We start from the raw sequence: 12,422 nt of genomic DNA on the forward strand, positions 1-12,422 counted from the left end.
ATCATCAGCGGCATCCAGACTGACCATCATCAGCGGCATCCAGACTGACCATCATCAGCGGCATCCAGGCGGCATCCAGACTGACCATCATCAGCGGCATCCAGACTGACAATCATCAGCGGCATCCAGACTGACCATCATCAGCCGCATCCAGACTGACCATCTTCAGCCGCATCCAGACTGACCATCATCAGCCGCATCCAGACTGACCATCATCAGCCGCATCCAGACTGACCATCATCAGCGGCATCCAGACTGACCATCATCAGCGGCATCCAGACTGACCATCATCAGCGGCATCCAGACTGACCATCATCAGCCGCATCCAGACTGACCATCATCAGCCGCATCCAGACTGACCATCATCAGCCGCATCCAGACTGACCATCATCAGCCGCATCCAGACTGGCAATCATCAGCCGCATCCAGACTGGCAATCATCAGCCGCATCCAGACTGGCAATCATCAGCCGCATCCAGACTGGCAATCATCAGCCGCATCCAGACTGGCAATCATCAGCCCATACAGGATGACAACCATCAGCCCACACAGGATGACAACCATCAGCCCACACAGGATGACAATCATCAGCCCACACAGGATGACAACCATCAGCCCACACAGGATGACAACCATCAGCCCACACAGGATGACAATCATCAGCCCACACAGGATGACAATCATCAGCCCACACAGGATGACAATCATCAGCCCACACAGGATGGCAATCATCAGCCCACACAGGATGGCAATCATCAGCCCACACAGGATGGCAATCATCAGCCCACACAGGATGGCAATCATCAGCCCACACAGGGTGACAATCATCAGCCCACACAGGGTGACAATCATCAGCCCACACAGGGTGACAATCATCAGCCCATACAGGGTGGCAATCATCAGCCCATACAGGGTGACAATCATCAGCCCATACAGGAGGACAATCATCAGCCCATACAGGATGACAATGGGCGGGTGCGGCTGCTCTTGTCCTCCGAGGAGGAGTGCGAGGCGCCCCATCAGGAAGCCGAGGCTTCTCGCAGGGGATCAGCGCCGCTCCCTGCAATGCCCAAATTACTGACAAAAGGCACCCGTAAAAGTGGTCATCACGGACAATGGACATGAGGTCCAAATCACGGACAGTTCGTGAAATTTACGGACGGTTGGTCACCCTACATCCTGTGCTGCTCGTTTCTTAGTTCTTACCAGATTTCTATACTTTGTCCTATAGGCTCGCAGGAGCCATTCACTGCCACCTCCTGGTGGCGCTGGGTTCAAGCCTGTAAAACATTTGTACCTCATGTTACAACATTCCTTGTCGAACCAACCGGGGCTACTGTGCCTGCTTGGACCTTTCCACCCCTCCACGCGACCAAAGGAGTTTCAATCCATGAACCATTAGACCCTACACAATCCATACATTCAGGGCAGCATTGGCTGGGGCATTAAGGGTGCTGGGTCCATATCTTGTCATGATTGTATTTAAGAGAGAGATTTAATCCAGATGTGTCCCTTTACTCCATCCAGCACTTCTCCTGTTATGTAGGGGTTTCCCACTGCTGTTCACAGTAACACTACATTAGAAATGTGCTGATCTGTAACCCCCACCATGAACACCACCCCCCCACACCCCGCTCCCAATCATAACCGTTGGCCTCTGTATCAGGTCACTTACTTCCCATGATGCTCTCGGGTGCTCTACTTTCGGCGTCTTCTTCCTGTGGGGAAAAGGACAGAGAAATGTCCGTCATTCAGTGACGTCATCACACAAGAGTCCAAAGATGGGTTTCTGTGAGGAGGCGCTTTAAGGCTCGGGTATCACTGTGGCACCCCCCGTGGAGAGTACGGATGGCAGCGCGTGACATGGCTTCGTGTGTTGCCTTATATAATGTGTGTTACTTTCATCAAATCACGTGATATGAACATACATGACTTCATGTGGTGTGCCTCTTTTATTGCATCTCATGACGTGCTGGTGTCACTTTGGTTTCATCACATGGGACAAGAGGACTGTATGACGTGGCGTTGCTCACTTTCAACCCATTGGTCGCTGCCTGGACATGGTGTGAGGGGATTTTTATTGCGACACCTCACATATGACATTAATCCGCTGCGAGAAGTAGCGCCTATCACTAGTTTTTGGGGAATAATATGCGGATTTTGGTGTTTAATGCACAAACTCCTCACGGTCTGGCAAATATCATACACTTCTCCCTGTTCGGTTCTGGAAGGTTTTTACAGAGGGTGAGATATTTAATGCACCCTGTAATTACCGGAAGTGGTAAACACCCCCTGCTCAGAGTTCCGATCCGTGACCAAACAGGGGTTGTCTTGAGACAGCTTCACCCCTACATGTCATGGTGTCGGCACGCGCAGACCAGTCCTCGACCGCAGCGTAGAAGCCGCAAATTTGGGGCGCAGTCGACAAGCTAGCGGGGGCTCGGAGATGGTCGAGCGGATAATTGCATTTATAAAGAACACTTTATTTTATTTATTTCTTTATCATTTGAACTGAACACTACATGGAATAAACCAAATCTAGGCACGGAAAATCGATGGTTATAGAAGGAAACAACCATCAGAAAACAAGCACTGGCAAAGCTAATAGGTCTGACCTTTGCTGATGTGTTTTATAAAAGTAAAGGCTATTCCACAAATTCAAACAAGGGAAAATAAACTATAGCCACTTAAACGTGACTGTTGTAGGCTTATGAATGTTTTTTACAAATTAAAGTAACGTTCACTGAGGTGGCCACTTTAGGAGTGACATATTTTTGTAATACCAATCCTTTCAGTTATGCCTGCATTTCATTATTATTATTTGTGAAGGAGACACGAGTAAATCACCACCGAATATGGCCCTCTGATTGCAAGCAGTTAAGCTCTTTAGCTCAGCAGTTTTAAGAAGGAAAGGAACATAGATCCCCCTCTAACTGGGCACCCAAGGTGCAGGCTAAATAAATAACCAGTATTTAAAAATGAGGCACGCGTTGAACCAGCTTTGTCACTGAAGAGAAAGGAACTATTTTAGACAGATGTAAACAAGTGCTCTGTCTTTGTGCAATCACTCCAAGGGAAGGGAGCCCGTGGGTAAAGTGCGCTGACCCATTGCACCATAGGTCTCCACGGCCAGACCTAAAAGGAGGGTGAGAGCAAAGCAATCAGGGTTTAGGGCCTATTAATGAAAAACTCATGGAGTGCAGTGCAGAAAGCCACCCTGCTGAGCTGTGTGACAGGGAAAGGGCAAGAATACACCGTATTTAACAATATATGGTGCAGTTCCCGTATTTTCCTAGCACTGGTGCCGCGTAGCACCAATGCAGGCATACATGCACCTTGGTGCAAGGGTGTCTGCGTTGTACGTACACAAAAACAAAAAACATCTTCTGAGGCATTTTCCTCTTCCCATGTCTGCCACAGAGTGCAGCGCACATACAAAGAAAAACAATTGAGGAGAAACAAGCTTGTTTCTGCTCGCTATGCCAGGGATGGAAAAAAAAATTCTTAAGAAGGTTTTAGGGGTTCCACTGATGGGGGTTAGGTTTGAGAATTGGTGGGGGGGGGGGAGAGAAAGTCTGCTGCTTTCTTAAAAAGGTCTGTATCCACTGGAGGAAGATGGTATAATCCATGTGTAGGGGGCATCAAGACTGGCATTTGTTGCACCTTAAACTGTAGGGCTGTGATTAGATAAGTGGAGCTTACCCGGGTGTTTCCCGGGGGTAGTCAGGAGGAATAAGTAGAGAGAGAGGGGTATGAGAAGAATTGAAGTGAACGCGGAGGACCTGCGGTGGTCGTAGAGTCCAGCGACTAAGGAGTGGCCAGTTTTGGAAACAGGAACTATAGGGAAAGCTAATCACTCAAAGTTTTGAGTATCCAGGGTGTATGGGCTGCGGGTCACTTAAAGGGTGGGATCCTACGGGGGGAGGGGCATGGATCTCTTGAGGAGTAAAGTTCTTAGGCTCAGGGGGACACCAATCAGTAAATGATGGAAGTTATAGGGGTACAGAGGACGTGGGTCATTTAAAGTGTGTGGTTAATAAGCTGTATAGGATACACACCACTGGAAGGGTGAACTCCCTACGGTCTATGGTGACCAAACACTGAACAGGTGAAATACCTTTGCTATATTTGGCATCAGTCACTTCTACGCGCTGTCTTTACCTTTGGTATGACACCACTGAATCGAAGCGTGATGTTGTTAGATTGTTGGGGTACGAGACACCCTAGAGTGCAAAGTTTATCAACCCCTCAAACATTCAACTTCTACTTCTTCACCTTTCCACCTGCACTAGGCTGGGCCATTTTGACCCCCCCCTTCCTCCCACCCCATGGAGCTGTGGGAGGAGGACCCTGGAAGGGATTCCAAGAAGCTCCTGCAAGTGGAATTAAGAGACTTCTCTCCTGGCCCAGAATGTTTACTCAGAAGCGTACGAGTTGAGTCATATGTTTGCTACCGTGGTGGACAAATTATTTGCTTCGGCTTATCAATGTATTCATTTTTCATATAGAGCCGCTGTCTTTGCTCCTCTCCGAATCCCAGGTGTTCTTTTTTCTGCATCTTAATTTATTAATTAAAATTAATGAATAAAAATAAATATTTGAAATGGTCCATGTGCCCTGGCTTCATCCTAATCTGGGGAAATCAGGATGAGACGGGGCCCATGATGTGTATCGGGAGGGCCAGAAGGGCTCTGGGGTCACTATGGGGTGGTGAGTATGGATCGCTGATGACTCAAGTACCATGGCCTCCACTGAGGGGGAGAACGTGAGGACACCCCGTCATGCACATGAAGTGTTGGCCTTGGCAATGCATGCCATGGGTCCAAGGGTCAGAGGTGAGGGGACATTCACCACCATCCTATTGACCAATCAAGGTGCTAAGGCGAGGGCCATTAATCTGGCCATACAGAGCCTATGATGGACCTCAAGGCTGCAGCAAATGACCCTCAGGAATGAGAACCACCTATTGGCTGGACCTCCCACAACACTACTCCCCAGGGTAGGGTGACCTCAGACGCTTACCTTCTGTCTGATGTAGGAGGGTGAGTCTCACTGCTGCCAGCTGTCTCTTCAGAGACCTCCCACACCCAGTGAGTGACTGCGTCAGGTATCACTGCTGCCAGCTGTCTCTTCAGGGATCTCCCACACTGAGTGAGTGGCTGTGTCAGGTCTCACTGCTGCCAGCTGTCTCTTCAGGGACCTCCCACAACACTACTCCCCAGAGAGTGATGACCGCAGACGCTAACCTTCTGTCTGATGTCAGAGGGTGAGTCTCACTGCTGCCCACTGTCTCTTCAGGGATCACCCACACTGAGTGAGTGACTGTCAGATCTCACTGCAGCTAGATGTCTCTTCAGGGATCTCCCACAACACTACTCCCCAAAGAGTGGTGACTTCAGATGCTTACCTTCTGTCTGTCGCCTCGAGAAACTCTGGGGGAGCCTCGAGAAACTCTGGCGGAACAGGAAAACCACAGAAAACCAGAACAAATACAGGAACACCATGAATGAATACCACCAGCGCATAAAAACCACGAAGCGGACCTTTATCAAGAACAAAATCCACACCAACGTAAAAAACTTAAAAGAACACTTCAAAGTCATACAGCAGTTCACCAAACCCCCTAGCCACGGACCTCACACCATCTCAGGACCTCTGCAACAAGCTCAGCTCCTACCTCCACCTGAAAAGCGAGGCTCTTTACGACAACTTCAGTGAACAGACTCCGGACACCACCCCCTCTCCACCACGACAAACAGCCGACCATCACCACCTGGAAACCTGCCACCACGGAAGACCCCATCACGACCATGAAGAACACCCACTCAGGAGCCCCCACGGACCCCTGCCCACCGCACATCTACCTCAGAGCCGCCGCCACCATAGCACCCAAACAAGGCCGGGCCATCAATGCCTCCCTCGAATCCCTCATCTTCCCAGACGACTGGAAGCTGACAAAGGTCAAGCCCCTCCTCAAGAAACCCTTGGCCGACCCGACAAACCTGAAAAACTACCAGCCCATCTCTCTCCTTCCCTTCGCAGACAAAGTCACCGAGAGATTCATCAACACCCAGCTGATACCTTCATCGAAGAGAACGCCATCCTCGACTCCTCCCAGTCCAGATTTCGCAGCAACCACAGCACCGAGACCACCCTCCTCGCCGCCACCGATGACGTCCGCATGCTACTTGACTAGGGCCACACTGCGGTCCTCATCCTACTAGACCTCTCCACAGCCTGCTACTTTCTCTCCGGCAGAACCCAAAGGATCAGACTCTCTCCCTTCCTCTCTGAACCTACAGAGATCAACTGTGGAGTACCCCAAGGATGCTCGCTCAGTCCCACGCTCTTCAACATCTACATGGCCCCCCTCACCTCCATCATCAGACAGCATGAGCTCAGCATAGTATATCATCCGCCGACAACACCCAGCTCATACTCTCTCTGGCGAAGAACCCCGAAGACACCAGACTCCGCTTCCAAGAAGGAATGAAAATCACCGCAGCCTGGATGAGCGACAGCTGCCTAAAACTGAACTCGGAGAAGACAGAGGTCCGTGCCCCGGACCCTCCCCCACTGCATGGGACAGCTCCTGGTGGCCCCCCGCCCTGGGAAACCCATCCACCCCGACGGACCACGCTCAGAAACTCAGCATCAATCTAGACTCCTCCCTCACCTTGACCCGCCAGATCAACGCCATCCCCTCCACTTGCTGCAACTCCCTCTGCATCCCCCGCAAGACCTTCAAGTGGATCCCCCCCGAATGCAGAAAGACCGTCACCCACACACTCATAACCAGCAGACTGGACTACGGCAACGCCCTCTACACCGGAATCAACAAAACCCTGCGACACAAGCTCCAAACCATCGAAAACACCTCAGGCAGACTCGTCCTCGGAACCCCACGACATGAGCACATGACCCAGCACCTACGAGACCTCCACTGGCTCCCCATCGAGAAGAGAGTAACCTTCAAGCTACACACCCACGCCTACAAATCCCTCCACAACATCGGACCCAAATACCTCAACGAAAGAGTCTCCTTCCATGGAGCCAAAATGGACCTCCGCTCCGCCGACCTCGCACTGGCAGATACCCCACGCATCCGCAGAACCAGAGCAGGCGGAAGAGCCTTCTCCCACATCACTGCAAAGACCTGGAACGAGCTCCCAGTCAACATCAGACACCCCAGCGCCTTGAGACTCTCACGGGTGAGTAGCACACTTTATAAACCCCTGATTGATTGATTGATGTCAGAGGGTGAGTCTCACTGCTGCCAGCTGTCTCTTTAGGGATTTCCTACACTCAGTGAGTGACTGTATCAGGTGTCACTGTTGCCAGCTGTCTCTTCAAGGATCTCCCACACTGAGTGAGTGACTGTGTCAGGTCTCACTGCTGCCAGCTGTCTCGTCAAGGATCTCCCACACTGAGTGAGTGACTGTGTCAGGTCTCACTGCTGCCAGCTGTCTCTTCAGGGACCTCCCACAACACTACTCCCCTGAGAGGGGTGACCTCAGACGCTTACCTTCTGTCTGATGTCGGAGGGTGAGTCTCACTGCTGCCAGCTGTCTCTTCAGGGATGTCTCAGTCTGAGTGAGTGTCAGTGAGGGGGAGATCTCTGTTGATATAGAACCGAAAATGCAAATTATAAGGAGGAGGTGGGACAAAGAATTCATGACGTCACTCAACAGTGGCAACTCCCTGCCCTGCAGCGATGAAGAAATCTCACAGCCCACACAAATGTCTTCAGGCAAACACAGGCTTCACATGGCTTGCATCATATATTTTATACTGTAACATTCAGCACCGTAAAGAATAAACCAATGTTACGCAATATCAAAAAATCCAAAATAAGGCGAACATTTTTATTAGCGTTGAGAGAGACTCGGGACCTTATTAGTTGATTGAACCTGGCATTAATTAACCACCCGGAATCCATGTGCTGCTCACCCCTAAAGGAAGGGGCAAGACTCTATAGGTATATGTTCAATTTTTCATTATATAATCGTTCCAGTATTAAATTAAGCGGTAATGACAGAGGCAAGGACACTTCCAGGAAAACCTGCGCTCACTTTCAAAGCTTAGGAGGGGTTTACAAAAGAAAAACATTTCATTTAAAAAAAAACATTTTTGATTAAGAACTTTAATCTTTACTCTCACCTGGCCAATATCACTGAGGGGCTTAGTTACAAGCCCCTCGCCCCGCCGGTGTCTCATTTCTTCCCATATTAAAAGGGGCGCACTGGTGGCGCCGGGGGGATGTTATGTCATTTTGTTTCCAGTTTGTTATGAAGCATCAGTGAGTCGCAGGCGTCCTTCCTTGTTCGCATCACTCCGGAACAAGAACAGACAAGCTACAACCACTGATATTTCATAGCGCCAAGCCACCAGTGAAATGCGCAAAGCGGGTTGGGGCGACAGACAATGCGCAAGTGCCCCTAGGACTCTATGCAAAGTGAGAACTGAACTCACGCAAAGGGCCTCAACTCGGCTCTGCGTGGAGTCCTCCCGCAAAATACGAGAAATAATCACCAATTAGCAAAAGGGGGAGATGGGGGGGGGGGGGGTAGGGGGCAGGGGGGAGGTCGGGTCGGCAATCTTCCAATGTAATATGTTTAATTTCCATGAAACACTACAAATGACTTTTCGATTTACACTTCGAGGTTGGTCTACGCGCAGCAACTTGCCCCGGAAAGTGCGATTCACATAAAACTTTACTTTACTATTCGCTCTGCTTTGTGCTGTGGCACAATACTATATTGTGTTTGGCGTCACACAACAGGGCATTCTTAGCACGAGTGTGGCAATGACGTCATTGTTGGGGCCATGACGTAAGCCGCTTGTTCCAGTGCACGCAACACAAGACACACCGTGCAGCATGTTGTAGGCGTCAGAGTCTGGTGTTATGTGGAGAGTAGTGTTGTAATACCGTACCTACACCAGTAGGTGGGGTAACACTGCGTCTCTGTTACATTAACACAAGGGCGGTGCTAAGAAGTGCAGTTCCACATTCAGTAACCCTGCTGTGGTGTTGCGCAGATTTTATGATGGATTTCGACAGCGCCCTGGTGGTACACCGCTTTCAACAGATCCATCTACTTCACAGAGTACATCTTGTGACATTTACAACGCTGAGGAAACACAGCCATCAATTGCGAGAAAGCAGCAATTACAAGGACAGGTGCGAAAGCGATCTACACATTCAATCAAGTTTCTTGTAAATAGGGCCTACTCACCCGTCAGGGTCTCAAGGCGCTGGAGTGGTGGTGGGGGGGGGGGAGGGGGGTATCTGTGGTTCAGTCGAAGAGCCAGGTCTTGAGGTCCTTCCTGAATTGAGGCAGCGACAGCAACACTTTGACCACAACTGTCATGCCAGATTACACACTTCTATTTGCAATGAGTAAGAAGCGTCCTAGGGCCGCTGTTCCCTAATCACGGAGTCGGCGAGGAGCTCAGGCACTTACCTACTGGGGCATCTCCGGGTTGCCTCCTCCATGCCATCGCCTCGCTCTCGTCCACGGAAACCCCTATTTTGTACATCATGCCCCCCAATGACAACCACCCCTTAACACCTCACAATCTGGAGTCACGCACAACCACGGCACAGACACTGTCATCAACGCTGCCACAGACGACATCCAGAGGATCATGGACAGAGGTGACACCTCATCCGACTGGGCCTTTCCACAGCCCTTGACACGGTCGTCCACCCGACCCTTATCCAATGTCTACATGAAGCACTTGCATTTCGCTGGGTGTTCCCTTCCTCACAGGCCACACTCAGTCTGGCCCCTGTCACCTCAGACATAGTCAAGCTCATCTGCTGAGCTCCAAAAGGATCTTCACTCCGCCCCACCTTGTTCAATGCATACATGACCTCACCTGCCAGCATCATCCCAGCCCACAGAATCACCATCATATCCTATGTTCATGACACCCAGCTCCTCCTCTTCCTCTCCTTGAAGACACCAGACACTGGACAAACTTCTCTTCTCACATGTCCAAAGTCGTCCGATAGATGAAACCCAACTGCCTCAACCTCGAAACAGACAAGATGGAAGTAATAATCTTTGGCAAAGACCCCTCACTCTTGGGCCCCACCTGGTGGGCTGCTGACCTCGGACTCCAGGGAACCCACTCAAAGGTCCTCAGACTAGCAATCGTCAACCAGCTCACCATGACCAGCAAAATGACCGCAGGCTCCATCTCCTGCTTCCACGCACTCAAGATTACAAGATCTTCAGCTGGATCCCCGCCAGCAAGCAGGACCACGGAACAAACTCCATGCTGGAGTCAATGGTCCAATGACCAGAAGACTGAAGACCATACAAGACTCTGGCCAGGCTCCCCATCAACGTCCGACCCCAGACTCACTTCACCCACACCTTAAGGAGATCCAACGGCTCCCAATACACAAACGAGCGCGCCTCAAACTCCTCACCCCACATACAAAGCCTTACACAACATTGGCCATATGTACCCCAACCGCTTAAACTATCACAAACCTACCAGAAACCTCCCCTCAGCCGGACTCCTGCTCACACACATACTCGGGCTGTATGTGTCGCTCCCAAAGCCTGACCCAACCTGCCCCTGCTCATCAGAGCAAACTCGAAGTTCTTGAATTCTGCAAGAAACTGAAGACCTGTCTCTCCACCTTGCCCTGGTTCAGCCCTTAGGGCTCCTGCTTCAGCGCCGGGATACCTGCCTGGGTGAGTTGTGTGCTGTACAAATACACATCAGTAGAATTCAGGCTGAGAGACACGGGGCTGGTGGGCCGGGCTCCCTGCGGAGTGTGGGCGAAATAGAAAGCATGGAAATAAAGTGTTTAAAAGTGACCACTCTCTGATCAGTCTGCACAGCCACACAGTGTGGATGGGGTCAGGCACCACACGGGTGGGTGAGTTTCACACGATTCACCATCAGAGATCCCATAATCCTTCAGCAGCTCAGTGGCACAGTATTGAGAGAGTACTGAAAGTGAAAACTTTAACCCTGTCTATGTACAGAGTATTGTGAGTCGGCCTCAGTTAACTAATGGGGTGGACACACAAATATGGTCAAAATGTCTTTAATCACTAAAAACAGCCTTTTCAATTCATAATGGAGAAGCAGGCATGCCTCTCCTTTGTTTAACAAGCATTTGCAATGCAATCGGTCTCGCCTTTGGGACCTTATATGTATTTAGCTATGCAGCACATTTGCCTGGGTGCTGAAACATCTAATGTTCTCTAACATGGAGGGAAAGTAAGCACCAAACTACGTGACACACCAGGTATGGGAACACATGGAGAGAAATATTGCCTTTCAGTGGGAAATGGTATAGTCCAAAGCTCTGTTTTTCAATATAAAAGCAGGGTCTTCGGTGGTCGTTCATAACAAAAAGGTGGTGACAGTTCCTAAAGGGGAAAGGGGGTGGGGGGGGGGGGTTTGACAAATGCTCAACAATCTACCTATGGTTGTGAGTCATTAGTTAATGTCTCCAAAAGGACGATTGAGTGTGCTGGAAGTGGGGGTATACCTCCTATTTTGTTTTTGTGCCCTCACACACTCTTGCGAGTGTAAAGCATCATCATTGGGCGGTGCTCCTCGCGGGGGTGGCACTGCAGTCCCTCACGGGCCCTACAAGAGGGCTCTTTGTTGGAGATCTTTTGGAGGAGGTGCCGTATTTGTGCATGTGGGTGTGTGGGCCAAAGTGATAATCGGGAGTGATGTTAAAATTACCTATTGGTACCTCAATGAGTTTAATGAAAGGTCCGCAAGGTAAATTAAAACTCGTGCGCTGGTTTGGAGACTCTCCTATGGGCTAAATAGAGAGGGGGGGACAGGTTATGGTCCCGCCTGCTCTCAAACCATGAATGGGAAATGTGATGGGTTAAGGGTATGTGCAGGTCGACATGTTTCGCGCAGTTTGGTGGTCCCTACTGGATCCTAGTGCGCTTCTTCAGGACCGTGTGACTTGAAAGGGATAAGGAAGTACGAGTCAGGGAAAAAGACACTCTATACTCCTGCGTCAGCTATAGTCAAGATGCATAAGACGTCACTGCATCCAAGAAAACGTGTTGTCCGTATTCTCAGTAAGACCGAACCTGTGGGAGACACAAGGGGACAAGAATCCTCCAAGAATAAGTGTGGAGTCATAAAAAATAGTGAAAGAGAAGATAGTAAAAATGGGGGGGGGAAGAGGGTTCAGTTGTAATAAAAGGAGGTCTGATAGTAGCATAATAGCATTTTTCTATCGGTAATTGAAGCGACAAAATTGGCATTTTAGAGGCGTATAGACTGCTGGGCGAGGTGTGAGTAAAGTGCCCATCTTAAGACAGTAATGGTTGCTATGACAATCACAGGGGGCGGAGCAAGTGTAGGTCATAGAGAGTCAAATGCCAAATGGGCGAAAGTACAATCATCAGAGTAAAGAGTTC

At 50.1% G+C, this 12,422-nt stretch overlaps 2 protein-coding genes across 4 annotated transcripts in view; both read right to left on the reverse strand.

Moving 5' to 3' along the window:
- LOC146863506 (uncharacterized) overlaps positions 1-7,599 on the reverse strand; it is a 64,776-nt gene extending 57,177 nt beyond the window's left edge. The window contains exons 1-2 of one of the 3 annotated variants that reach the window (XM_085642938.1): positions 7,526-7,599; positions 1,676-1,718 (exon numbers count right to left, since the gene is read on the reverse strand). In XM_085642938.1, the coding sequence (XP_085499064.1) occupies positions 1,676-1,682 (7 nt within the window). In that variant the 5' untranslated portion in view covers positions 1,683-1,718; positions 7,526-7,599. Of the gene's footprint in view, positions 1-1,675; positions 1,719-5,022; positions 6,056-7,525 lie in introns of those variants that run through there. The other 2 variants (XM_085642939.1, XM_085642940.1) reach the window with 2 other exon arrangements.
- Positions 1-12,422, reverse strand: part of LOC146863505 (uncharacterized) — a 533,358-nt gene that overhangs the window by 57,177 nt on the left and 463,759 nt on the right. The window lies entirely within an intron of this gene.

This window comes from Triturus cristatus, chromosome 2_2 (genome assembly GCF_964204655.1).
Source record: "Triturus cristatus chromosome 2_2, aTriCri1.1, whole genome shotgun sequence".
Lineage (NCBI taxonomy): Eukaryota > Metazoa > Chordata > Amphibia > Caudata > Salamandridae > Triturus > Triturus cristatus.